The sequence below is a fragment of the Gadus morhua genome, chromosome 22 (genome assembly GCF_902167405.1).
Source record: "Gadus morhua chromosome 22, gadMor3.0, whole genome shotgun sequence".
Taxonomy (NCBI): Eukaryota; Metazoa; Chordata; class Actinopteri; order Gadiformes; family Gadidae; genus Gadus; species Gadus morhua.
The window spans coordinates 18,106,442-18,132,233 of NC_044069.1; the positions used below are offsets into that span (position 1 = coordinate 18,106,442).

Sequence of the window (25,792 nt, forward strand, 5' to 3'; positions counted from 1 at the left end):
CTGCTTCCCCTGAGCAGCGAACTGTTTATGTCAGGCATCTTTCACGGCCGCTCTTAACGAGTAGACTGGTATGTACGCGTCGTCCTTAAGGAACCGGAACGAGTAGTGTGGTCGCAAGAACATCTGATTTCGTCCATTTTCGGTCACCGACAGTTTTAAGGAAGTTCTCCTGCGACGGCAGGCCCCGCAACTACGGCTAAAGTGAGAGCCTCAGCGTGCAGGATGGCGGAGGTTCCAGGGACGTCGAGTGAGACGATCACTGAGACTGTCTCCACCAGCACCCCGCCACCGCCCCAACAGGTACACCGCCTCCATACGCTGCACTCATCTGGAGATAGTATTGATAAAATAATAGCATTGAATTGTGTTAAGTGTCTTTTTCATCTGTTTAATGAGACAATTGTTTTAGCTCTACGACATCGACCAATAATTCGTTTTTTCAGGACTGGCATATTAACCAGATTGGGGTTATGATATTGGTTTATACAGGAGGGCTTTTCATGCTGCTCAGTAAAAACCTGCCATGTTCCTTGAATACATACACGTAGGCGATATACAGAGAATACAAAGATCAAAATGCTTGCATTTAACCAATATGTCTCCCCATGTTCATATATAAAAGGAGGGCAGAAGCCTCACTATCAAACTGCGGAAGAGAAAGACCGAGAAGAAGGTGGAGTGGTCCAGCGACACGGTGGACAACGAACACCTCGGCAGAAGGTCTTCAAAATGTGAGTGGTCCGTTCCCCCTCATTGCTCATGCAGTGAAGATAATGTAGCGTTGTGAGCTTATCTTTAAAGAAAGTAAATGTGTCAGCTGTTTTATTTGTAGGACTGTAATGGATAGGATGATAGGATTCAATGTATGTAGTCTTTCAAAGCGTTAAGCAGTTTTATAAATTCTGAAATGCTTCACACTTTGTCTTGGTTTCATACACCCAAACACACGCTGATCATTGCCTGATATGATAATCCCAATGTATTATTACAGCTACATTGACTTATTCTGTATATATCTTAGAACATGTTTTATTGTAATGCACAAAGCATCAAAAATGTTGCATTATGTATGGAAGCATCCTTAATGTATATATGTACTAAACTGCAGTTTGTATATCTTCCAACACAATTAATTGCAATTCAAATTGTCAACGTTGACCTCCTTGTTAGGTTGCTGTGTGTACGAGAAGCCCAAGCAGTTTGGAGAGTCATCTTCTGAGAGCGAGGGGGACGACGACGACGAGGGCTGCGGCAGCGCACATTGCATCCTTGGTCACAGCAGGGGCGGCCACGCACAGACTGGTGGCCACGGCACAACGGGCCCCCAGGGCTCTGGGGGGTCCAACGCCCACTAATGCCCTAAGACGCTGGGGTCACACCTGACCACGGCAGCGACATACATGACACTGCGCTCACTTCTGTTCGGTACGGTTACACTATGTCACGAGTCCCTTATGCAGCCACAGAGTTAGGAGCCCCCGTTGCTTCAAAAAGGCGCCACCTAGCTATCTTACTTTGTTGAGGGGGTGCAGAAGTAATTGTGTATATAATTGATTCAAATTCTCCTTTTTCTTCTGAAAGATGACCTTATTTATTTGCTTGTAATGATGCTTTATTTGGTTATACCCACCATGCAGTGGCTATAGTATGTGTTGTAACTTTGAAATGACCGGGTGAGTTGCCGCTCTTTTGGTCGTTTTCTTTTAAAAAGTCCATGGAAACCCTTTCACTATTAACTGAGGGAAATCCGATACAAACCTGATGGTCTTACTCTTAAACAGTCAACCTTCTAAAGACTAAAATATGTATGTCTAAAATAAAATTTTGACTAGGGATGCACCGAAATGAAAATTCTTGGCCGAGACCGAAAACAGAAAATGAGGAAACCAAGGCCGAAACACCGAAAGAAATTATTAGCATCATTTAGGGTTGCCGCGGTATACGGTATTACCGGTGCTACCGGTGTTGAAGCCAACAGTTATTTTTTTATTATTTTTTTCCAGTAATAAAAATAAAATAAAATCAGTCATCTTTAGGCCTATTTGATAAAAAAAAAAAAAGTTTGGCAGTTTGTCTTTGCAATGTTTTATTTTTTATGTGTTTTTACATTAAAAAAAAAATATATATACAAACAGATAATAGATAAGCTACCTGATAAAGTGTTGGAACACACATATGACAGGTAACCATAGCAACGCCGGTAAACAAACCCTGCGAAGCCCAATCCCTACGAGAGCTCCCCGCGCTACGGCCATCCGGAGGCGCCCAGTGCATTTGGCCTTGATATTATATATACAATAATATTATACTATTATATATATAGAACGTTAAAATACGCTGTCACCGAGAATTGGCGCGCTGTCACCGAGTGTGAGAGGAGAGTTGACGGAGAAGATGGCGGTTGACCAGGTTCAAAGTTTATACACGAGTGTATAAACTTTAATACACTCGTGTCAAAAGTTGACACGAGTGTATTACTCGGTGTGAAAATGTCCACACCGCGGCAACCTAGTACCATTGCATTTATGGCTATGACTGTGTACTATATTCATTAAAATCAAGGCATTGCAATTTTTGCAATGCCTTGATTTTAATGAATTTAGAAACTTTCTCAGAAACATTGAAAAACGTCCACACAGCAGACATATTGGCGCTTATCCAGACAAGCGTGTGCTGGCCGCGCTTTTTGTTGGCGTCATCACAAATTTCTGTTTCGGCCGTGTTGTTTCGGTGATAAAAGTATTTCGGCCGAAAATGCGCTTCTGGGCCATTTTCGGTGGCCGAAAATTCGGTGCATCCCTAATTTTGACTGTACCTATTGTAGTTAAAGCACCGTAAAATATATTTGAATCATTGGTCAATTTATCAAATCTGTATTATATGCTCCCATTTCCGGCAACTCCATGTGCCATGTAAAGTTTGTCTGAGCAAATAATATTTTTTTTCATTGTCAAATTATGTTGCTTTTAATTCGCATTTTAGTAGGCATTTTCCAATCCTGTGTAGACAATCTACGGTGTGTAAAGACAGATAGAGATGGTTGTCCTAGGTGTCCAGTCTCATGCCAAGGAGCTCAATCACCATGCAGCACTGAGGGAGATCAAGGTGACTGATGCCCTTTGCTTTTCCATGAGACATTTGAAACAGGACAGAAGAATGTCATCAACCAGGGTGTTATATTTTGAAGAGGCTGGAACACATTTGTGCTTTTGTTCCAGCACAACTGTGTAGATGAGTCAGTAATACCTTTAATCTGTTTGTGCTGTTCTATTTTTAAAGACACTCGCCAAACATTGCCATTAATCGCCCCAGCATGGTTATGAAGAATTCAACATTGCAGTATTAATCTGAAAGCTGTCTATTGCGCTGGAGGCTGGTGATTTGTGTGCTTTTAGTGCCGTGTACTTCAGAAAATAAATTCAGGATTGACAAGTGAATAAACAAGCAGCACTTCTAGGGTTTCAATTCTTTGTTCTACAAATTCTAATGGGATAAAAACAGCAACGCTTTGGGTGCATGGCTGCTGGCTAAACCAATGAAAACAACCCTGTTCATGTTTGATATCTAACCGTGGATTGCATAAATGTCATACACATTGTCATCAATGAACATTGTACTTGTAACACATGTATATACCAGAATAAAATCTAGAGCGGGTTTAATGTGAATAAAGGTTTTGAACTGAAATCGAAATGTCTGGTCAATTGGAATTAGACTCATGTTTCTTGAAAACATTTGTAAATATTTTGCTAGGGTATTTTCCCGAGCACTACAAACAAAGTAAATCAATTGCCTTAATAAATTGAAAAACTAAAATTTAAATGGAGATGGGTACAGGCAACCAACTATTAAATCCAAAGACTATCTGGGAGACAAGTTTACCCATAAACAAAGCCCTGTAGTTTCCACATAATTAAAAAAAATTGAAACATTTTATTTATCATGAACGATTGTACAATTGTGAAATTCCATAATATGATTTAATTCAGGACACACTTACATTTCCCCAAAGATTCCTACTTGCTTTATATCATGACAAGCATAACCAATGTGTTACAAAGGCAATAACTCTAGTTGTCCGTTTCTACAGTGATCCAGCACTAGAAGTTAAAAGGGTATCAATCAAATGCTACAAAAATATCATTCCCTACAAGGCAATTGTAGTAGTAAGACGACCAGGCAGAGACCAGGCAAAAAAGTATTTTGGTGTTAAGACAAATACAAAACATTGCACTAGTTTGTTACATAAAGAGACCACAGGTGTGATGCATGCTTAAAACTTAAAATGCTTGTTGACATGACAGGTAGATCAGAGGCCCATGCAATTGGAAAATACCAGGTACTTTGAATTCCTTAATTTTAGAAAAAGGTGTGGTGTGCAAAATGTGCTATGGCATACCAAGTCCCATTTGGTATTCAGCTATTTTTCCTTAATCATTGTATGGCCTTATTACCTATATATATATATATATATATTAATATAAACACACATGATTACAAAACCCATCATGTTACATCGCTTAGATCCAGAAATGTGTAATCAGACATCCATCAATAATCAATCACACAAACAATGTTATGGCACAGGTTACTGCATAAGTTGTACAAGAACATGTATTAATAAGTGCTGGTATGTAGTGTTAACAGACCAAAAAAAATGCAGCACACCATGAAAAACAACCACGGAACATCCTTTTGTTGTAGAGGTTGAGGGCCGACAGGAAATCACTTAAAATCGTCCACAACGTTTGTTAGCAAAGCTTGGTTTAAACAAGGTACCGTGGTCGTGTTAAGAATAAGGTGAAGCAAGCACAGCGTTAAAGCCTCAGTCCGGCAGTGAAATGTTTTCCATAGGGCTTTCTTTGCTCCTTGGCGATAATCCACTTCAAACAATTAGGTGGTTTTATCACATCTTTGAGTTAGTATCCCATAATACACCCATTCATTTTGCATCCAGAAGCCGCCTGTGGGAGGAGGGGGCGGAACAACTTTAAATAAAGTCACCAATTATTAAACAAAAAACATGCAAATAGTTTCACCTATACACTGTACTTATTATGAAGCAGCGAGGAAAACAAATGACATTTATATCAGCTAGAGTGTGCTTTCCCGTCACTGAAAGCAAAGATAAGAATTTGTCATACGGGTAAGTATCACAACAATATATCATTTGAACCCTATCATTTGGGATTTAAAGGACAGAAGCCCCACTGACTCCCATATCATTGGTGGTTACGCCACTAAGAGAAAGTTGTGTATTTATATGAAAGTAGAGGTCTTACTGAATGAAAATGCGTAGCAGCTAAAAAAACTCCACAGTTTTGTATCAAGAATGATCAAACTAACTTACCTACTTGAATCAGTGCCGTGCCGTGTCCATTGAAGAGCCATGGTGGTCATCATGCTGTTCATCGTCACTCAAAGCCTCCTTGGCCCCCTCATGAATATCCTCCTGGTCCTCCTCCAGCTCTCCTCCCAATATCACACTCTGCTTCACACTGACAGAGATGACCAGAGCTTGTGCAATGCCAAAGAGCAGCGCAAACTGAGGAAGGTACTCCTGGATCACCCAAAGCAGCCCTGCCATCCCAACCGTGGAAACAAAGAACATTGCCATCCCATGAAGCCACAGCCTCAACGCTCCTTGGACCCCGAGTACCTCCAGGATCAGCTTGGTTGGCGGGGACACGGTCCACAGGAAGCCAACCACAACAAGGTCAAAGAGGTGGCGCAGGAAATTGAAGCAGATTTCATAATGCTCGGGCAAGATCTCCCCTTTCCAGCTGTGTACAAACAGGCCAATGGTGGACCACACACGGGTGAGGGTAGGGGGTGTAGGGGATGGTGGAGGTGTTCCATAATCTGAGAAGTCTGCATCATTGTCCCATGCCTCTTCGCATTTCCGTCGTCTAAGCCCACCTAATTCGGTTTTTGTTGGAGAGAAAGAGAATGGTATGATCTTATTCCACCAACTGGGGGCATGTTCGACTTTCCCCAATTCCTGCTTTCCTGCCCCGAAATCTGTCAAATCCACGGATTGCAATTTCTCATGGGCCTCCCAAAACTCTTCTGCTCCACTTGATTGGTCCTTTTGATAGTTAGCCCAGGCCCAAGGACTTAAACTACTGAGGCTCCAGAAGCGCCTCTTCTCAGTTGTCGCACAGTCTATTGAGGTATTTTCTGACTCGGCACTTCTACCCCACAGACGGTATGAGAACGTGGGACGCACCCAACCCCACACCTTTCCGATTACAGCTGTCATTTCCAAAAATAGTGTTCTCAAATCTTGTTAACCAACTCTAAAAATGATGTCCCTTTTATTAGTGGACTAGATCGCTCAGTGTTTACTTGTCAGCCAAGACAACGGCTCCACTGTTCCTTCTTGTGAAGGCGAGTTAGACGCCGGGGGCAGAGGGCTTATCAATCGGCGTTAAACTAAAAGCAAACATCGATCCGAACACATTTCCTGGATGCCCACACGATGGCCTCTAAACAGGTGGTCTTCTGGGTGGATCGAAAACCTTTGTTCTTCCCCAGGAGAAGATTTCAGCCGATCCAAACCCCGACAAATAAAGGAGCCTACGACTGTCAGCAGGAGGTCCTCTGTGTTAATAAAGGTCAGCAGCTGAGGAGCTAATGAGTAAGGAGCTCCGTCAGATGTTAGATGATCTTCATGCAGATCCGTCCTCTTTCCTGTCGGAGAAAAGTCAGTAAGAACAGGATTTCGACTTTAATGGCCACGTTGACAAAAAAACTTTAGCTAGCTTAACCGAGCACTGACTAGCTTTCACCTCTAACAGTAACCAAGGAAAAGGGTAGATATTTTCCAGGTGTTTAAGTGGCTATGCTTTATATTCTACAACCGAATCGTCTGAAACTATTCACTCACCTTGCTGACTGACGTAATCTCATCGACTGGACCATCAGGTTTATATTAAAGCATGACGGAAATGCTACGATTTGGCTATAATCTACCAATCGTTGGCCAAAGTTTTAGAATTTGTGTAGACAGATGATCCATGAGAAAGGACCGGTCAGAATGACGGCCAGGAGGGACTCACTGCCATGTCAACATACGACCAGCTCCCACCTTACCGGAAACTAAGGCAGCATCCGGTTTGAACTCTCCACTGCTGGAGGCGTTCCTTTTAACAGTCACATTACTGCAAGGCATTGGGGATCTGAACAATGTCCAGCCTTGGGTTTAAATATAGCATTTAATAAAATACAATTAAAAAATGCGAAAATCCCAAATACATTGCGTTACTAGCGCCTTAAAACCTTCGTCCATAATTCAGAAACTTAAATTATAGCATTCACAAAACTGTACAGGCCAATTGATTTAGTAACTTTTTATTGAAGTGCAGTTTAAGGTAATTTCACAAACAGTGTTCATTTCTGAAAATCCCAGTCAAGACTAACCATTTGTTCAATCCAACAGTACAATTCGATTTTTTATCAAAGTCTTTATTATAAGACAGATTCAATAGAGGACATTTCATAGAGGTGTAGGGCAGCACATCAGCATAACACCTCTTAATTGAGTTTGATGAATTTCTAGAGTCTTCCAAAAACGGCACCTGTAAGACATAAAAAGATATACATCTTTTAGCATCAATTCTGAGCATTTGCAGAAACCGTACTATAAGAAAATGCTGCCTCCAGGGTTATGCCGCAAACTAATAGGAGCGGGCTACTCACAAGTCAACATAGGCTTGTCGTTTCCTGTTTGTAATCGATCCGTTACTTGTCTATTAAAGGGAAAATATATTAGTACAAATTACAATGAACAGCTTTGAATGAACGACTACGGTATGCCAAGTCAGCGTACTGTGAAAGATCTTCATGGGTGATAGTCAGAGACTCTAGTCTAGTGAATTCATCATTACAGCATATTAGTTTTAATCATCCGAAGCTGAGGCAAAGTTAAAACTTACTGGATGTCATCCCTCAAGTGGCTCCTGCTCTGCCAGGGCTTATACATCTGCAAAAAGGCAAATACATTTTTAGTTGACAGAACACGGTGTACAAAGATCATCCAAACATGGCTTCAGTCTCAGTGCGCTGCGAGTAAGCTTCATGTTTTGTCAGAAGAACCTTATAACAAATCATCATCGACTGATAGAAGCGACCACGTTGTGGCAAGTACACTTACAGAGGGAAGGAGGTCTGTGCCATTGGAGGATCCCAATGTTCACCTAATGTCTGTTTCAAAGATAAGGATGCAATTGGTTAGCATCAACTGCATTTAACATTCAATTTAAGACAAGCAGCACGCGCTTGTCAGTGTACTGTGAAATAGCTTCATGAGTTAGTCAGAGACTCTAGTCAAGTGATTCATCACTTAAGCACGTAACACCAACAGTCATCTTAACCCAGGACTAGACTTACCAGTCACATGACAATCATGGGCCTCAAACCATCTTCAATCTGAAATGAAAAAGGTAGCAGAGTGAACCCCTAGTTGTGTGACCGCCACCAAATGGTTACATTTTTTTTTTAATGTCTGTGCGCTGCGAGTAAGCTTCATTTAAGTCAGAAGAACCTTATAACAAATCATCACCGACAGACTTAAAGGAGAAATCCTGTGTAAAATGGATCTGGGATATGTTTAGTATGATAATGAGATGGACTGTTCGGTTGGGAGCAAAAAAGCTCATAGACTCATTCTTAGGTTGGCTGTTTTTAGCCGTTTCTACCAAAACCGCTTTAAACTTGGAACGATGGGGGCATGTCTCATAGTAAAAACTAAATAGCTATTTTAAACTACTGACAAGGCTAGAAGTAGCCCGACACTTCTTTCGTAATATAATAAGGGTCTTGGAATATTAAACGAGGCATTGATAACTTTGCAAGTGTACAGATGTTTATTAACCAAGGACATTTTATACACACACACACAATACCATCAGTAGTTCACCCGTTGACGCCATCTTGTCGATAAGACTCAATAAGTAGATTGGGAGCTTGCCCTTTGTTTACGGATGTCACAAGCTCTGTGTTCGCCAACCTACCTATGGAGTCTTAAAGACAAGATGGCGTTGATGGGTGAACTACTGATGGTATTGTGTGTATAAAATGTCCTTTGTTAATAAACATCTGTACTAGGGATGGGCATAATTAATCGATGCTCGATAATCGATCCTTAAGAAATGCGTCGATCAATTTATATTGTTATCGATCAAAAGGACGTTGTGTTGCATACTGTGAGTCTTGAAGCATTTAATTGAATATCAATATGTAGGAGAAATACCACCCTGCCGACTGGTGGAAAGTGAAGGAAGAAGGTTCCCCAGGCTGTCAAAGTTAGCGCGACAATACCTCTGCATCCCCGCAACTTCGGTCCCGTCAGAGCGGGTGTTTTCTGCTGCTGGACTGACAGTTACAAGGCTGCGTTCGCGTCTGACCCGCGAGCATGTTAACATGCTTATATTCCTAAACAAAAATATGTAGGCTGGAGTTACTGTATGCTATGGACAGTAGGGACAGTCACCACCGTATGTGAGTCGCTCTTTTTTTTCTTAATGTGTCGTCTCTCGCTCCGCTTTTCTTTTGGCTTGGTGCCTCTTGGAGTCGTTACATTTTGCCAAAACTGATATTTTAGCAACAAGTTCAGCCTTATATATGTTCAATAAGGTATTGCTTTTAGATAGACTTGTTCATGCAATTGTTTGTAAATGGGTGGCTCGTCTTTTTGTTACGAGCCTTTTCCGCGCGCCGGCTGCAGCCTATAGGCATTATATGTCGGCCTTTTTTCAAAACAGTTATACAGTTTAATGCCCACTTTTAGCCTACTGCCTTTGTTTGATTATTGTTGTCCGATAAGTTGGCTACTTATTGAATGATTAATCGATAACTCTAACGATGCTCGATCAAGGACATTTCTTCAAATGCCCATCCCTAATCTGTACACTTACAAAGATATCAATGCCTTTTATATGTTAAGACCCTTATTATACTAAGGTATTGTCGGGCTACTTCTAGCCTTGCAAGTGGTTTAAAATAGCGATTTTGTTTTTATTTTGAGACAATAGCGTTTTGGTAGTCGGTAAAAACAGCAAATTTAAGAATGCGTCCATATGCGCCGTTTGCTCCAAAATGAACATTCTAACTCGTTGTCATTCCAAATGTATCCCAGATCCATTTTACAGATTTCTCCTCGAGGTTGCAAAGTTGTTGCAAGTACACTTACAGAGGGCAATGAAGTCTGCTCCATCGGAATGATCCAGATGTTCACTTCAAGCCTGTGAAAGACAAGGATGATACGTTAGCATCAACTGCATTTAACATTCAAGTTAAGACAAGCAGCACGTGCTTATCAGCGTACTGTGTAAGAACTTCATGAGTTAGTCAGAGACTCTAGTCAAGTGATCATCATTAAAGCACATTTCTCCGTCATCATTAACTTGATTCAGACTTACCGGTCACATGACGTGCGCTTCAAACAATCTTCAATCTGAAACGATAAAAGGCAGCAAAGTTAGACCCTAGTTGAGTGACCTCCACCAATGGTTAAACATGTTAAACTGTCTCAGTGCGCTGCGAGTAAGCTTCATTTAAGTCAGAAGAACCTTATAACAAATCATCATAGACTGACTCAAGAGGCAACGTTGTAGCAATTACACTTACAAAAGGGAAGGAGGTGTGCATCATTGGAGGATCCAAATGTTCACAGCAATTCTGTTTGAAAGACAAGGATGCGATTTGTTAGCATCAACAAATTAACCAGTCAAGTTAATACAAGCAGAATGTGCTCGTCAGCGTACTGTGAAATAGCTTCATGAGTTAGTCAGAGACTCTAGTCAAGTGATTCATCACTTAAGCACATTTTTATGTCATCATTAACTTGACTCAGACTTACTGGTCACGTCCCCACGATGGGCCTCAATCCATCTTCAACCTGAAATGGAGGCAAAGTTAGACCCTAGTTGTGTGACCGCCACCAACTGGCTAAAATTGTTAAAATGTCTCAGTGCGCTGCGAGTAAGCTTCATTTAAGTCAGAAGAACCTTATAACAAATCATCACCGACAGACTAAAGGTTACAAAGTTTTTGCAAGTACACTTACAGAGGGTAATGAAGTCTGCTCCATCAGAATGATCCAGATGTTCACTTCAAGCCTGTGAAAGACAAGGATGATACGTTAACATCAACTGCATTTAACATCCAAGTTAATAGAACCAGCACGTGCTTATCAGCGTACTGTGTAAGAACTTCATGAGTTAGTCAGAGACTCTAGTCAAGTGATCATCATTAAAGCACATTTCTCCGTCATCATTAACTTGATTCAGACTTACCGGTCACATGATGCGCGCTTCAAACCATCTTCAATCTGAAACGATAAAAGTCAGCAAAGTTAGACCCTAGTTGTGTGACCACCAAATGGTTAACATTTTTTAAATGTCTCAGTGCGCTGCGAGTAAGCTTCATGTTTTGTCAGAAGAACCTTTTAACAAATCATCATCGACTGATCGAAGAGACAATGTTGTAGAAATACATGTGGGACTTACAGATGCATTGGGCAGCAAGCCTGGTCCAGTCCAGCCTGATCAAAAGAGAAAAGCAAATTCAGTTAGCATCAGCTGCATTTGAAACATTTTAAAATAATTGCCAGTCGTGCATCTTCAGCGTACTGTGTAAGAACTTCATGAAATAGTCAGAGACTCTAGTCAAATGATTCATCATTATAGCACATTACTCCTACTACACCCATCATTAACCCGATTCAGACTTACCGGTAACATGACACCATCAAGGGAGTCTTGAGTCTTGAACCAGTAGCGGCCATCTTTCACGTCTGCACTCTGCAATACAAGAAAAGGACGAAAGCGGTTGAAACATTTAAAGTGCACATATCGAATATAATAAACAATGCATTTATCAGAAACACAAATCCTTAACTTACCGGTATCAAATTTGAATACAATGCTTTTTGTTGCATTCTTTAGTAGTGTTGAAACACTGCTAAATGCTTAACTCAAAGTAGTTCTTCACCATCATATCGCACTGTCATTATTTGTAATAACTCTAGTCCCGCTTTTAGTAAACAGTCGCGTCCCCCAGCAGCAGTCAGCGGGCACACGTGGGCTCCTTCCGCCACGTGGTAACACGCTGACATGCATGTTTAGATTTTCACCACAATCCCACTGAATCCTTACAGTGGATAATTGAATAATGGTGATAGTAATAGTCACGACCCGGTCTATATTACTATTATCTCAGTATGTGCCTTGACTTCACGTCCCTCGGCAGCGAACCACTAACCAAGAGGCCCAGGAAACTGTCCCGCAGCCTTTATATACGGGGTCCTTGGCAGGTCCGTTTCGGTCCTTCTGTTTGCCGTTTGAAAAGTCCTTTTCAATTTGTGTATATTACGGGTTATTGTGTTAAAGATTGTTTTATTGTGTTAAGAACGATTGTACCTTTAGATTTGCAGTATATGTGTCTGTATTACAAGTTCGGGTAGATCATCCTTTTCAGACATTTTAATCGAAGAAGCCTCCTGGCATTTATTTATATTAATTAAAATGAACGAAATATTTAGTATACTATTTTTAATATTGAATTTGCATTTATTTTCAATACTAGGGTTCGCTATTGATCCATTCCTCAATTATTTGGTAGGCTATAATTGGTTCTTCGAGCGAGTCCACACTGCCACCTACAGGATGTAGTGAGGAGCTTTCCAGTTCTGATCCGTCACATCACTGTCATGTGAATAAACAAATTTGTTGTGTTGAATAAATAATAATCCTTTGCTTGAATACTAGATTTGGTTAGAGGAGTACATGACATAGTCAGCTTTTGGTCTGGTTATGTGTTTTAAACTTGTGACTGCGGTTCTTGAAATGTACTTTTTTCGATTATTTTAAGAAACAATAGTCAATAAAAATATACACACCCAATCAAACGAATGACAATAACAATTTATTTCTCTTTGGAACCATACATTTACTGACAACAAGACGTGCACGCGCGCGCGCGCGCGCGCGTGTGTGTGTGTGTGTGTGTGTGTGTGTGTGTGTGTGTGTGTGTGTGTGCGTGCGTGCGTGCGTGCGTGCGTGTGTGTGCGCGCGCGAGAGAGAGGAGAGAGAGAGGAGAGAGAGAGAGAGAGAGAGAGAGAGAGAGAGAGAGAGAGCGAGAGAGAGAGAGAGAGAGAGAGAGAGAGAGAGAGAGAGAGAGAGAGAGAGAGAGAGAGAGAGAGAGAGAGAGAGAGAGAGAGAGAGAGAGAGAAATAGAGAAATAGAGTTCGGAGAAATACAACAATGTGGGCTCACAGCAGCCAGATTAGTCACGTGTTATGATGAGAGAAGGACCTCAAACTCCCCATAAACAGACTCTTCCCACTGGACTCACTTTTTCACAATGATTGCAATATTTCATACGTCCTCCATATTGTAAATACTTTGTAGTAAGAGTGTATCTTTAATTAACTGTTTATAGGAGATACTGGCATTTTTCAACATCCAACATCTATTGATAGTGTAACATCTGATATGCATATATTGTATTTCTTTAGTGTTCATCCGCCTCGGCAATGTACATTTCCGTTTTTCAACTGAATTGAATTGAGAGAGAGAAGGACACAAACACAGCTAAATACTCAACCGAATGCAAACACTAAACTAAGGTTAGCCACTAAACTAAATACCATCAGGCTGTCAAAGGTAAATACCATAGGAATACCGCTGCGTATCCCGCCCATCGACATAGCTCATGAGGTTGCCAGATTGGACAAAAGTTAGACATTGCGTACAATGGTTTCTGTCGACTCCTGAATGATGAATGCTGGGAGAATACTTGGCAAACCGGCGCTACGTAATTTACTATTCATACGTCACTCAGGTTAGGTAGTGCATCAAGTGAAGATGGCGACCGTCTACGAAAGATACAATTTGTGAGTATCAAAAGGCGGTTCATGTTCAAATAGAAATGTTCTCGTTACATGCAAACAATATGGGACACGAATTCTATAAGGTTAATTGAAAGCAGCGTTCTCCGGGCTGAATGTCTGGGGCTCCGCGACCCTCCGGTGGTGTGGTCTGTCACTGCCGGGTTTAGCTAGCTGGCTGGGCTGGACTCGGGGTGGATCCTGGGCTAGACGGGATTCTGACACACCTCGATAGAGACAAACAGTTCGTGACCCACCACGATAGAGACGAACATAAGGTTAACGCAAGAAGCATTTGCAGCAGTCAAGTTGATTATTGTAAAGGGTTCATTTTGATGCCTGTTGACCTGCTGTGTCAGCAGGTCAACAGTTTAGACATTATGGCTTCACAATCACTAATTTAATGATACTTATTACATACCGTTGTATGTAACTCGTTGCATAATCAATCGAACTTAAAACTCTTATATTATAGCTGTTGTGAATAGATATATGACAGCTGACACACCCATACTGATATGGACGTACAATGCTTTGTGCTGTTAACGTTTGGATTACGAAGTCCCAACAATAGAAGTGTTGTGTTCGTTAACTAAGCTCTCTAGCTCATGGTCTTTCAAATAGTTGCGTGTTTCACCTCAACTCCCTATGCTATACTTTAGGGCTCTTTTAACTGGGTTATTATATAACTGTTGTGTATATCTAACTGTTAAAATCTACTGCCTCTTCTCCAGATACCTCTAAAAGATATGGTGAATACTTCTAGATGTGTTCTTAAATCAGCACACCTTGATGAAAATAATCTTGATTCTACAGGAGATTGAAAACGACCATGTGGCCCAGCTGCCCCTTAAAGGTGTTTGCCCTTGATTTGGAAGACCCTTGGAGTCGGTTATATGTTAATGACCGTGGCATTCTAGTAATCTAACTGAAATAACCACAGCCTTGCATTTCTACAGCCATGTGAACACATTCCTGTCGATGTGGTTTTCAAGGTTTTTTATTTAATTTAAGCCCAAATGCAGCTTTGGAGTGAAGTTGCTGCCTTGTATCATATTGTTAAGGGTTTTTTAGTTTGGAACCTCGATCATCTTGCTAAACAAGAAGTGTGACTAATCGACCAATGAGACATTGAGCCACCGGGGTAACAGACAGCAGAACCTACAGTGTCCTCCTCCCTCTCCAGGCACACCACGCCTGAGAAGCTCTTCATCGAGGCGTGCGATGAAGGGGCGGACGCCGTCCTGGCCATCGACAGGCTGTCAAACGAGATGACGTTTACAGGTAGACACAATGCAAAGTGGGCGCAACTCTTTCTACCAAAAACGAATAAAGCAGGATTGGTATATGTAATTATCGTAAATCAATACACAAGCTAATAATTATGTATCATTCATTTTGAAACACATTGTTGGGCACCACACATACTAATGTCTGATCACGCCGATTGAAACAAAGTGACTATCTGGCTTTCTCCAGTACATTTGATCATAAGGAAGTGTCCTCTTTGCCAAACAAAAACCTAAGATTTAGTCAGCATTTTACATTTGTAGCTTCACATCGTATCTGTCCACAATGATGTGGGGGTTCTTCATGCTTCCTGTGTATTTCTGTTCCAGTGAAGAAGGAAGTGCCGCCCTCCGCCGTCACCAGGCCTGTGTGTGGTGTCATGGGAACCATTCGTCTGGTAGCAGGTGGGTGTGGTGATCTGAGATGCCTTGACAGAGACGGCCTTTGATGCCACCATCATAGAGCTTCTTAGGATATGTATTTTCTTTCCCTGGTTTAAAAATAATAAATAAAAGAAACGTTTTACATTGGAGCATTTCTCCATATCGCGTCATCATTCTTATCTCTATCAAAATCATTATTGTCCCAACACGCGTATCATTACCTAATGGAAAGTGTGATATTTCTATCTGTCACTATTGCTGAATGCTGCATCTGCCACGATGTTCCCGCCAAGGTTATTGATAAGTGGAACATAAGCGAATCACTGATCATGAACCCCAATGACGATGTAGGGATGTACCTCATCGTCATCACCAAGAAGAGGAACGTTGGCAGCCTCCTGGGACACGCCGTGTGGAAGATGGTGGAGTTTGAAATCATCGCTTATAAGAAGACGCTGCTGCATCTCACTGAAGCTCAGGTAAGCATTCTAATGCATCCTGTACTTCAAGTGCAGTGTTACTTTTAAACTCTGAAGCACATGTGAACAATTATATCAAGACTTGCTCATCCTGTATCACAGAATGTTTTTGTCTATGTTGTTTACCATTTACTATTCATTTGATTGAGCCGTAAAAGTTCGAATAACCAATCAATCAACAGGCTTCGTTGTGTTTCTGTATTCAGTGTCCTTCAGTTGTACCTTCCTTTCACCACTGAATTATGGAAGCTACAGTGGTGTCTAATAGCAGCAGCCAGTGTGCATTATTAATCAAGGCTTCCACTTCGGCTCTGCTCATTTAGAAGCCGACAGACTTTGGACATCTTAAGCAAATTGTATATCAGATGAAATAGGCAAAGGTTATAGCAGTCAGTTATACAACAACCATTGGTTATGCTTTGATTATCAGGGGATGTCATCACGTCCCATGTCACAAACCTTTACCAGATATGTCAAATACTTTCCATCAGAGACATTGCAGGGCCCAAGGTTCTATGGAAGGGTGAATATATTGTTACTATTTGGAAATGAGTACTGATTAGGTAATGGAATACTGAGAACCAGATGCTACCATGTTTTCGGTCTGTTGGAACTCAGTCTGTTGGAAAGATTGTTCACTAGTCCCTCTAACCTCTGATGTTAAAAGGAAGGGATTGTCAGGCCTAGTTCTACAAGATAATCAGCTAAACCCTGATCCTATTAGCTAGGATACAAACATTTCCATATGCCTGCCAATGGTGGTTAGCTAAGGCTGCAGACCAGCTGCACACTGTCCTACCTGCAATGATGCATTTATTTGCAATGTTTGGTGCTAGACCTTCATCAGCCAAATGGTTTGTGACCATGACGAGCCATCTTTAAAGGTGACTTGCTTTTCGTCTGCCACCAATCCCACTTCCCATGTGAAGTAGCATGGCATGAATACCAATTGTCAATTTCCAATATCACACAACATTAACAACATTGTACCCCAAAATGCTTACATCAAATAGGTAGATTGCTCAAGTTAATTATTGCTTAAAGCCCCAAAGGCTTTTTTAAAATGATGAGCTGATATTTATTAATAAAGCTATATAATTGTTATTTTCAAAATGTATTTCCTTCGGACACATTTTTAATGCTTCGTGAAGTCATTGACCCATACACAATCTTCAGTCTCTGGTGGTCGTGACGTGGCCAAAGTCAATCCAAGACTGGTGTCAATGCAGCATATAACCTGTGTTGCGCGTGCTAACTACACAGAATATTGTTCTTTCCACCATGATGGAAAAAAGGCCCAAAACATTGTGATGCGTTGGCCATTTTGTCTGGGTTTAGTCTCAGGAGAACAAGACGCTGCTGTCCATGGTGAGCAGCGTGCTGGCGACCGACGGCTTCTACTTCTGCACCGACTACGACCTGACCCACACCCTGCAGAGGCTGGCCAACACCAGCCCGGACTTCCAGGAGATGAGCCTCCTGGAGAGGGTAAGGCATCGCCCCAGCTCGCGGGTCGAATTCAAACCTGGTTTGTTAACGATGATCTCCCGTTATGCAATCGACGACCGACGATAACGGATCTTATTGTTATTGAACTACTTTACTCGGCACTCTGTTCGAGTGAGTTGGAAAACTGGTGGCGCAGCACTTGTGATGGTGCCGCCGACCCAGTCACCATTGAGTCTCCCTCTGTGTACTCGGGTGTCAAAGAAATATCGTTAACCTTAGTTAGATTTCTGGAAGATTCTCGATAGCGTGTGATGGGTGGTTGAGGTTTACCCCCTGTGGTGCAGGCGGATCAACGGTTCGTGTGGAACGGGAACCTGCTGAGAGAGCTGGCGGCCCAGCCCGAGGTGAGCAGCGTCTCCCTCCATGCTGTAGACACTTTGTTTTTCCACCAATAAAACCGGGAAACTCGGATTAACGGCCTTTTCTGTCCCTGTGCAGCTCCACAAATTCGCCCTCCCTGTTGTCCACGGCTGTATCCTTTCTCATCCATTTGATGTTCCTGCCTGTCGGTGTACCAGTCTGCACTATGATCTACATGTAATGCATTTGTAGAAAGCGGTTTTGCCGTTGACGCGGCATAAATAGAAAGCGGTTTACCCAGCAGTATTTTTGATGACCGTTCTGAGGAGGAGATGTTTGGGGCGGTAGCCTACCCCACTGGGCCCTACTCACTACACCCTGGGGAATCCACTCTCCTTGACCTGTCTGGCTCAGTCGTCGTCATGAAGCCATGCCGCATCAACGGCAAGATCTTTGAGTGGGTCCTCATCTCCAGGAGGAGCTGCTTCCGGGCCGGCGTCAGATACTACATCCGAGGTAACGGATCCACCTGCTGGCTTAGGGAAACACAAGGGACCTCGCTGTGGGGGAAGTCAGGATAGCACTCTGGCACTAAACATTGAGCTAGTTTTTTCTAAAGAGGAAGTTGATGATGTGTTTGGTTGTTTGGTTGAGCTCTTTGGATGTTACTGTTTTTAAAGGTGAATGTTTTATAATGAAAGTGATTCATTTTCTGTTGTGTTTTATGTTTCATAAAATGTGGTGAAATGGTATTGGTGTAGGGTTCAAATGTTAGTTTAGTTTCATATTAAGATTTGATGTGGTGGATATCAGGGGTTTGAGCGACCCATTCCTCTAGCTGCTAAACGTCCTTTGCTCCTGACTGTGAGCTGGTGTGTGTTGGCAGGGATCGACTCTGAGGGACATGCTGCAAACTGTGTGGAGACGGAGCAGATTGTCCTCTATGAAGGGGCACAGGCCTCTTTTGTCCAGGCAAGTACCGGCAAGCACCAGAACTGCTAGCACTTGAACTGCAAACACTAGAACTGCACAATCTTCAATTGGGATCTATATCTAGGTACTTGTGAACCTTCTTTTCCATTTCCAAAAATAGTTCTAAAAATCATTAGATCTATTTTTAAGTATATTTCTTTTTAAAGCGAGTCAACATGACTGCAGTGTGTCTGTGCCCCGTTTGAAGGGGTTTGTCCTCTCAGTTCCTGCCTAACGTCTTGACTCCTCACAGACACGCGGGTCCATGCCCTTCTTCTGGTCCCAGAGGCCCAACCTCAAGTACAAGCCCAAGCCCCTGATCAGCAAGACTGCAAACCACGTATGAGCCGCCCCCTGTCACCAGTACACCTGAGCCCCGTGCCCCTGCACATCACTGAGAACCTCCTTGTTTCCCCTCCCCAGATGGACGGCTTCAAGAGGCACTTTGACTCTCAGTTCCTGATCTACGGGAAGCAGACCATTTTAAACCTGGCACGTCCTGTTTCCCCTTTCCTTCCTGTTTTGTTTGATTCAAATTGACTTGTTAAAATGGTTAATATTCAAACATGGGGTTAGTCACTAAAGAGGTCCTTTGTGCCTCTTGAAACGTACCAGGTGAACCAGAAGGGTTCGGAGAAACCTCTGGAGCAGGCCTTCGCCAAGATGGTGTCCGGGGCGGATAAGGAGATGATCCAGTGGGTGTCTTCATCTTCATTAGGGCTCTACCAAACCCTGTGGTTTCTCTTTAGGATTTGATGATCCATCTGTTGTAATATGGTCATGATTTTAAAGTGTCTTCGACCAACGATTAAATAAATTAAAATTGAATGAATGAATGAATGATGACTGAGGAATTGTACTGAATCGCCATTAGCCGTCCTCTGCCTAACGAACAACTGTGTTTCCTCGTCTCTCTCTGTCTTCAGCTACATAGCCTTCGACTTCCACAAGGAGTGCAGCCGCATGAGGTGGCACCGGCTCCAGCTACTGGTGGACGCCGTGGCAGAGAAGCAGGAGGAATATGGGTGGGTGTGTGTTGGTGTGCATGTGCATGTGCATGTGCATGTGCATGTGCACGTACACACGCTGCCTTAATGCAAGCTTTCCCCCTTACTCGGAGAGAACTCTAACTAATACTGGTCAGACCTCTTTCTCTGTCTCCATGCGACGTCTCAGGTATTTCATGGTGAACGCCGAGGGGAAGACGCTGGCCCAACAGACTGGAACATTCCGCAGCAACTGCATGGACTGCCTGGACAGGACCAACGTCATCCAGAGCCTGCTGGCCCGCTGCTCGCTGCAGTCCCAGCTCCAGGTCAGTCCCCCAGAGTGTTCTCAGTGGGACAACCACGTGTGACACCATGTATTCTCAATGTGATTACCACGTGTGTTACCATGTATCTTCAGTGTGTTACCATGTGTGATTACCATCAGTGTTCTCAGTGTGATTACCAGGACTATTCCCAGTGTGATTAACAGGACTATTCCCAGTGTGATTACCAGGACTATTCCCAGTGTGATTACCAGGACTATTCCCAGTGTGATTACCAGGACTATTCCCAGTGTGCTTACCAGGACCATTCCCAGTGTGATTACCAGGAGTATTCCCAGTGTGATTACAGGTGTATTCCCAGTGTGATCACCATGTGTGTCACCATGTTTTGAGTAATGCCGTGTTGTTCTCTGAATGTTTGGCAGAGACTGGGTGTGCTGAACGTGGGCCAGAAAGTGGAAGAGCAGGCCCAGTTCGAACGAATCTACAAGAATGGTAAGCCTGCCTGTAGAACGGCAGTTCATCCACAGTGTGAACCTAATGAGACGTTCAGCTTAAGGTGGTGATGTGAAGAGCACAATGTCCACCTAAACTGCCTTTCTTCCCACCGCGGACCCTGCCCCGCTGTCTGTGCCTAACTCTCTAACCAGCATGGGCCGACAATGCCGACGCATGCGCTGTGCAGTATGCAGGAACTGGAGCCCTGAAAACAGACTTCACAAGGTACACCATTGTACTACAAACGACATGGGTTATTATTCATCTGACTGAAGGTTGACAATGTTATCTGAGATGTAACTGTTGAAGATGGGGCAACACTACATGGTTTTCAAGGCTAAGTGTAAAGTGTGTTAGCCACAAATGAAGAACTTATTTTTTACATAATGTTAAATTACATACATTTCATTAATAGGCTGCCTGTTGAATTGTCACAAATATTCGTGATCCTGTCAGTCTGAAATGAATGTGTGAAAGCCCCTTTCCATGCCGTCATGCTGACAGTGTATGAATAGACCGAAACGATAAACGTATCACCATACAATACATTTAGATTCTTAATGTGTGCTAAGATGCTTCACCTTATCACCAATGACAATCTGTCCACACTTCTTCAACATGACAGTTCATTAACGGTTAACAGACAATGGCAGTTACTAAAACCTACTTCTCCACTGCACTCTAACTCTGGCGGAGATGAATGAAAATGACCTGTTCCACCGTAACCTTGTGTAACGGCCCATTTCAGGACTGGGAAGAGGACTCAGATGGGTCTGCTCATGGATGGCGTGAACTCCATGGTTCGCTACTACAAGAACAACCTCTCTGACGGCTTCAGACAGGTACGTGTGCCGGTCCGATCCTGATGAGGAGGGTGTGTCATGCCAGAGGTTGGTGGGGCCGTCCGAGGTGTTAATGAGGGATTCGTCTCTGTGTGCAGGACTCCATCGACCTGTTCCTGGGTAACTTTGCGGTGGACGAGAGCGGCGGGCCCACGCCCCTCCGTGTCCAGAAGGACTGGAAGTTCCTCACAGTAAGGGCTGCACCATCGTCACTGATTAATCGACAGAACCCCTGAGATCACACTAGCTGCGTTTCCATCCCCCTGATTTTATGAGAATTTTGAAGTATCGAATCAGTAAACGGTGATGGAAGCAACAAAATTCGCATAAATATCCTCTAATTCGCAAAAAAGTTTATCCGCTCGCTTTAGGTGGTTTTTGAGAAATGCGAAATAGAGTAAATGCGCAAAATGGGGGATGTAAACACACTTTTCGAAATAGCTGTGACGTAGCGAACAACGTCCTTCCGATTTCCGCATAACGACCGGCCATAGCAACCCTGCCGACATCAACTTGTAGTGTCAATATATATATATATTTTTTTTTAAGCGTTTGTATACATAGACATCCTATATCATGTATATATTATATATGATATAGGATGCCTATGATTACATAACCTTTAATTATACTGTGTCCATTAATCCCTGATATATGGACACCTACTAAATAATTCCAGTCAAATTGTCTGTTCAGCCTTCAAAACGAGAGCTGGTACATTGTGGAAAATCCATTAAACTGTAATCAGAAAACGCGGTTATAGGCCATATACCCTGGAGTATCTGTGGTATAAAGGCAAATTTCGAATTAAAAATGTACAAAGTATCCTTTAAATACGTCCATGGAACAGATGGCCAACGTGAGTAATAGATACGTGAGGACCGCTGAAGAGGTAAAACTTTTCCTTGCTCTCATCGAAGAAGAAAAAAACATTACAGCTATTTTAGATGGAAAATAACGCAATTCCACTATCAGGTCCTAAGAGAGGATGTTATCAAAAGGATACGACCAGCCCTGGGATGTGTGTAGTTTTCCGCTCCAACCACTTGATGGAAACGCACCTAATTTGTCTTTCTTTTTTGCGAACTTTCTAAAGATTCGATTCACCTTTTAGATGGAAACGTGACTACTGATGGCCCAGATTATCGGGACTGCTGTCGGCAATTGCCTTAAAATAGAAAAACAATTTGCCCACGTTATTATGGCAAGCAGCCGACACTGGCAACAGAACCAGCCGATCCAAAGCCATGTGTTCCAGCACGGTGACCACGGTGACATGTGGCCAGTGATGTTGTCTGACCTGTCGACTTAACTATTCTGACACGTCTTGTTACTCTATAATGGAGTGCGGTGGCAGTCATCAGGGCCTCTCGCACTACACCACCAAATCAGAGCTTTCCACCACGCCCTTTCCCTCTGATATCTGTTCCTGATCCGTGACGGCACGGTGAAGTGAAGCAGGCCTTTTGATTTCCTGTAAAGGTTGAAGTAGGATCCCCATTCTTGGATGAAGGTCTCTTGGGTGGTCTCTTGGGTGGTCTCTTGGGGGTGAATAACCCATTGTTGTTCTCCATGTGCAGCTGCCCATCATCATGTTGGTGGCCTTCTCAATGTGCATCGCCTCTCTGCTGCTGGCCGGTAAGATCTTCTGAATTAATGCAGAAACAAACATCACTTGTATGGTATCATCCGGTTATAGACATTTATGACTCTACAAATTCATTTGTACAATTCGCCATTTCAAATTTCTATTTGTTGGATAATAATCCAACGTATTCTAATCGTATCACAATGTTATAGAACGTATGATTTTATTTGATTTTATAACTACATACTCCCAATCCATCCAAATATTCTCATTGAAGAAGCTGTCAGCAAAGAGCCTATAATATTGATTTATCCCGCATTGGCAAATACATCCATCCTCCAGAATCCTTTTTTATATCCTTTATCATACTTTATTGTAACCTACGTGCCCTGATTCCCGGCTCACTGACGGTTCTCCTGTTCTCCGCCCCCCCCCCGCCCCCCTCCCCTCCTAGGAGACACCTGGAGCGACACCCTGGCATACGCTGCCATCTGGGGCGGGGCCGGCCTGCTCACAGCCGCAGTCATCATGTTCTATGGGACAGATTTCGTGGATGCCCCCAAGCTGGTCCACAAGGAGAAGATGGACTGAGTGTCTGAGCGTGTGAATGTGTGAGTGTGTGGGCAAAAGGAAAAGATAATTTCCTGGTCTTCCTTCTCGGGTTATAGCTCCCTCCCAGTTTGCTTTAGGCTGCGCCGCCTGCTGCTCTAGTACAGAGGTCCCCATAGATATATTGGTTCTTATATTTCTGGCTCTCTCTGCAATGATTCCCTGCTGCACACGGACTGCTTCATATGGTTTACATGGGTTCTTGTTTCCATATCTAAGGCCAGTGAGAGTAATGAGGGCTTGGTTGTAGTATTGGAAGTAAGTTGGCATCTCCCTTGCAGATCCCTTACTTTTAAAAGCACTTGAGTAAATTGTCCAACTGGAACAATAAAATGTTCCAAAAAAAAATTGATTAGCTATGTGGGAAGAATCATGTTGCAGCTTGCACAGAGGTTGGTTTCTTGAAGTATTTATCAGGTATATAAGCCTTTTTTCTCCAAATAAATTCCTGGGTGATGTTATTTATTAATTCTAACAATGGTTCAAAGAAAATTATGTTTGGTTTATTATTCCTGATCTTTGCTAATCCAATCTGTCTAAAAATTAATCAAACCTACATACTTAATGCGTCTTCCTATCAACTTAATTGCAGAGTATGTATGCTGATTCTATTTTAGTATTGGTTCTTTGTTATTTTTGCACTTTTGGAACGATCAAATGACATGACTGCTCATTTCCAGATTGTGAAAGAATGTTACAATTCTATTATTGAGGACCAAGATGCAATGTTGCTCCGTGGCTATTAGTACTCTAGATCGATCCGTTGATGTAATCTGTTCATTGTCCTTTTGAGAGAGAGCTTTTGGCACTACTCTGGTGATGAGTTCAAATCCCTGTGTGGAATTCTGCCTTAAAACTGTGCCCCTTACTGAAGAGGGCATGGATGTTTCATTTTCTCACATGCTCATACATTCTAGAAGAACAGGTGTGATTTTAAGACTTACTGTATACGGGTGGATGCTCAGCCTTTTTGTTTCCATTTTCTTTTTGTGCAAATTGTAGCATTTAGGAACCATGTTCAGAATAGATGCATCATTATCAGAATTGTTAGTGTATACAATTTAAATAAAGATCAGGAGATGTTTTGATCCTATCCTTCATCATATATGATGGGATGGGATGTGAAAAACGCACATACATCCATTTGCAAAACCCTCACATGGTTTGAATAATTATGCATCCCTTCAGTACATTGCACACATTTATTTGAAAAGCTCCCGGTGTTAACATCAATGTAGCCTATTGTGGATGGGTATCATGATTAGCCGATATGTAAGTGCTACATGTTATGGAAGCGCTGTTATGACCTGTAAATCAAGAGCAGACCACAATGGTACCTCGAGGTTGAACGGCCAACAAACTAAGAGTTACATGGTCCAGAACAGTCCGCTAATCGGCGGAACTCTTCTTTTCCACCAAATATACATTTGGAATAGTTTGTGTTCCAAAGTTACATTGGATGTTCGTCTAGACACCGCTGTAAGGAATTGTTTGGGATTTGGGATTTGGGTCATTACAATAATGCAGCAAATTATATTTTACTCAATGGTAATGGATATATTGTGAAAGTACCTCATTCCATTTAAAGTACTTATATACACTCAAGTTATTTTGATTTGATTTTGGTGGGTTGTGGGAAATAGGATTGTTTTGTTTCTTTGCTGTGGACGGTGTATATCAACACAATGTACATCATCTGGTTCAATAAATTCAGTTGATTTCCAATAAACTAATGAATAGCCTAATCCAGTACTCGATTTATTTTTCCCGTTCTCAAGAGTGAAATACTAGAAAATAATATTTTTCCTTCTGTTTTTGGCTCAACTAATAGACCATTATCCTGTGTTAGGTAACAATAAAAAAAAGATGTATTTATATACAAACACACCTCTCTCTCTCTCTCGCTCTCTCTCTCTATATATATACTGTTATGCATAGTTTAGTCTACAAATAATGATCAATCGGAATCAGATTTTCTTTCATCATGTTCTTTAACATAATTAATCATTCTATTTCACATGGTATGTTTCTGTCTTGCACTGTCTTTTCACTAGCAAGTAATTAGTTTATCATGTTTAAGTTTATTTCTTAAGTATTCAATTTGATATATATATATATATATATATATATATATATATATATATATATATATATATAT

At 42.1% G+C, this 25,792-nt stretch overlaps 3 protein-coding genes and 1 long non-coding RNA gene across 6 annotated transcripts; 2 read left to right on the forward strand and 2 right to left on the reverse strand.

Moving 5' to 3' along the window:
* The first annotated feature begins 9 nt into the window (after window positions 1-9).
* On the forward strand, window positions 10-3,687 carry ppp1r11 (protein phosphatase 1, regulatory (inhibitor) subunit 11). The gene is made up of 3 exons (XM_030347563.1): window positions 10-300; window positions 623-731; window positions 1,171-3,687. The coding sequence occupies exons 1-3, from the start codon at window positions 223-225 to the stop codon at window positions 1,353-1,355; spliced, it is 372 nt and encodes a 123-aa protein (XP_030203423.1). The 5' UTR covers window positions 10-222; the 3' UTR covers window positions 1,356-3,687.
* Window positions 3,688-3,910: 223 nt separating this feature from the next.
* c22h6orf47 (chromosome 22 C6orf47 homolog) lies at window positions 3,911-7,121 on the reverse strand. Of its 2 annotated transcripts, none has more exons than XM_030347562.1 (3): window positions 6,890-7,121; window positions 5,351-6,693; window positions 3,911-4,964 (listed from the first exon to the last, which is right to left on the reverse strand). In XM_030347562.1, the coding sequence occupies exon 2, from the start codon at window positions 6,260-6,262 to the stop codon at window positions 5,360-5,362; it is 903 nt and encodes a 300-aa protein (XP_030203422.1). In that variant the 5' UTR covers window positions 6,263-6,693; window positions 6,890-7,121; the 3' UTR covers window positions 3,911-4,964; window positions 5,351-5,359. The 2 variants fall into 2 exon arrangements, with proteins under 2 accessions (XP_030203422.1, XP_030203421.1); XM_030347561.1 differs by having other exon boundaries at window positions 3,914-4,964; window positions 5,355-6,693.
* A 216-nt stretch (window positions 7,122-7,337) lies between these two features.
* Window positions 7,338-12,283, reverse strand: LOC115535952 (uncharacterized). 2 transcript variants are annotated; one of them, XR_003974580.1, is made up of 14 exons: window positions 11,906-12,283; window positions 11,736-11,804; window positions 11,511-11,545; window positions 11,298-11,332; window positions 11,069-11,120; window positions 10,862-10,900; window positions 10,630-10,680; window positions 10,422-10,456; window positions 10,193-10,244; window positions 8,392-8,430; window positions 8,156-8,205; window positions 7,938-7,984; window positions 7,702-7,751; window positions 7,338-7,580 (listed from the first exon to the last, which is right to left on the reverse strand). It is a non-coding gene; the product is annotated as an uncharacterized LOC115535952 (long non-coding RNA). The 2 variants fall into 2 exon arrangements; XR_003974581.1 differs by lacking the exon at window positions 10,862-10,900.
* A 1,459-nt stretch (window positions 12,284-13,742) lies between these two features.
* Window positions 13,743-25,379, forward strand: sacm1la (SAC1 like phosphatidylinositide phosphatase a). The gene is made up of 20 exons (XM_030347315.1): window positions 13,743-13,897; window positions 15,078-15,175; window positions 15,511-15,585; window positions 15,916-16,043; window positions 17,382-17,531; window positions 17,837-17,896; window positions 17,991-18,024; window positions 18,267-18,368; window positions 18,739-18,824; window positions 19,078-19,164; window positions 19,248-19,316; window positions 19,440-19,519; window positions 19,751-19,849; window positions 20,001-20,139; window positions 20,523-20,592; window positions 20,748-20,820; window positions 21,344-21,437; window positions 21,536-21,628; window positions 23,018-23,075; window positions 23,480-25,379. The coding sequence occupies exons 1-20, from the start codon at window positions 13,869-13,871 to the stop codon at window positions 23,614-23,616; spliced, it is 1,761 nt and encodes a 586-aa protein (XP_030203175.1). The 5' UTR covers window positions 13,743-13,868; the 3' UTR covers window positions 23,617-25,379.
* The last annotated feature ends 413 nt before the right edge of the window (window positions 25,380-25,792 follow it).

What these genes read in the sequence shown, in the direction of transcription:
- ppp1r11 (XM_030347563.1), top strand. Translation starts at nt 223, where the DNA reads ATGGCGGAGGTTCCAGGGACGTCGAGTGAGACGATCACTGAGACTGTC. An exon ending in CCCCGCCACCGCCCCAACAG is followed by an intron (nt 301 to 622) that starts GTACACCGCCTC and finishes CATATATAAAAG; the next exon opens with GAGGGCAGAAGCCTCACTAT. An exon ending in CGGCAGAAGGTCTTCAAAAT is followed by an intron (nt 732 to 1,170) that starts GTGAGTGGTCCG and finishes CCTCCTTGTTAG; the next exon opens with GTTGCTGTGTGTACGAGAAG.
- c22h6orf47 (XM_030347562.1), bottom strand. Translation starts at nt 6,262, where the DNA reads ATGACAGCTGTAATCGGAAAGGTGTGGGGTTGGGTGCGTCCCACGTTC.
- sacm1la (XM_030347315.1), top strand. Translation starts at nt 13,869, where the DNA reads ATGGCGACCGTCTACGAAAGATACAATTT. An exon ending in CACAGGCCTCTTTTGTCCAG is followed by an intron (nt 18,825 to 19,077) that starts GCAAGTACCGGC and finishes GACTCCTCACAG; the next exon opens with ACACGCGGGTCCATGCCCTT. An exon ending in GCGGATAAGGAGATGATCCA is followed by an intron (nt 19,520 to 19,750) that starts GTGGGTGTCTTC and finishes CTCTGTCTTCAG; the next exon opens with CTACATAGCCTTCGACTTCC.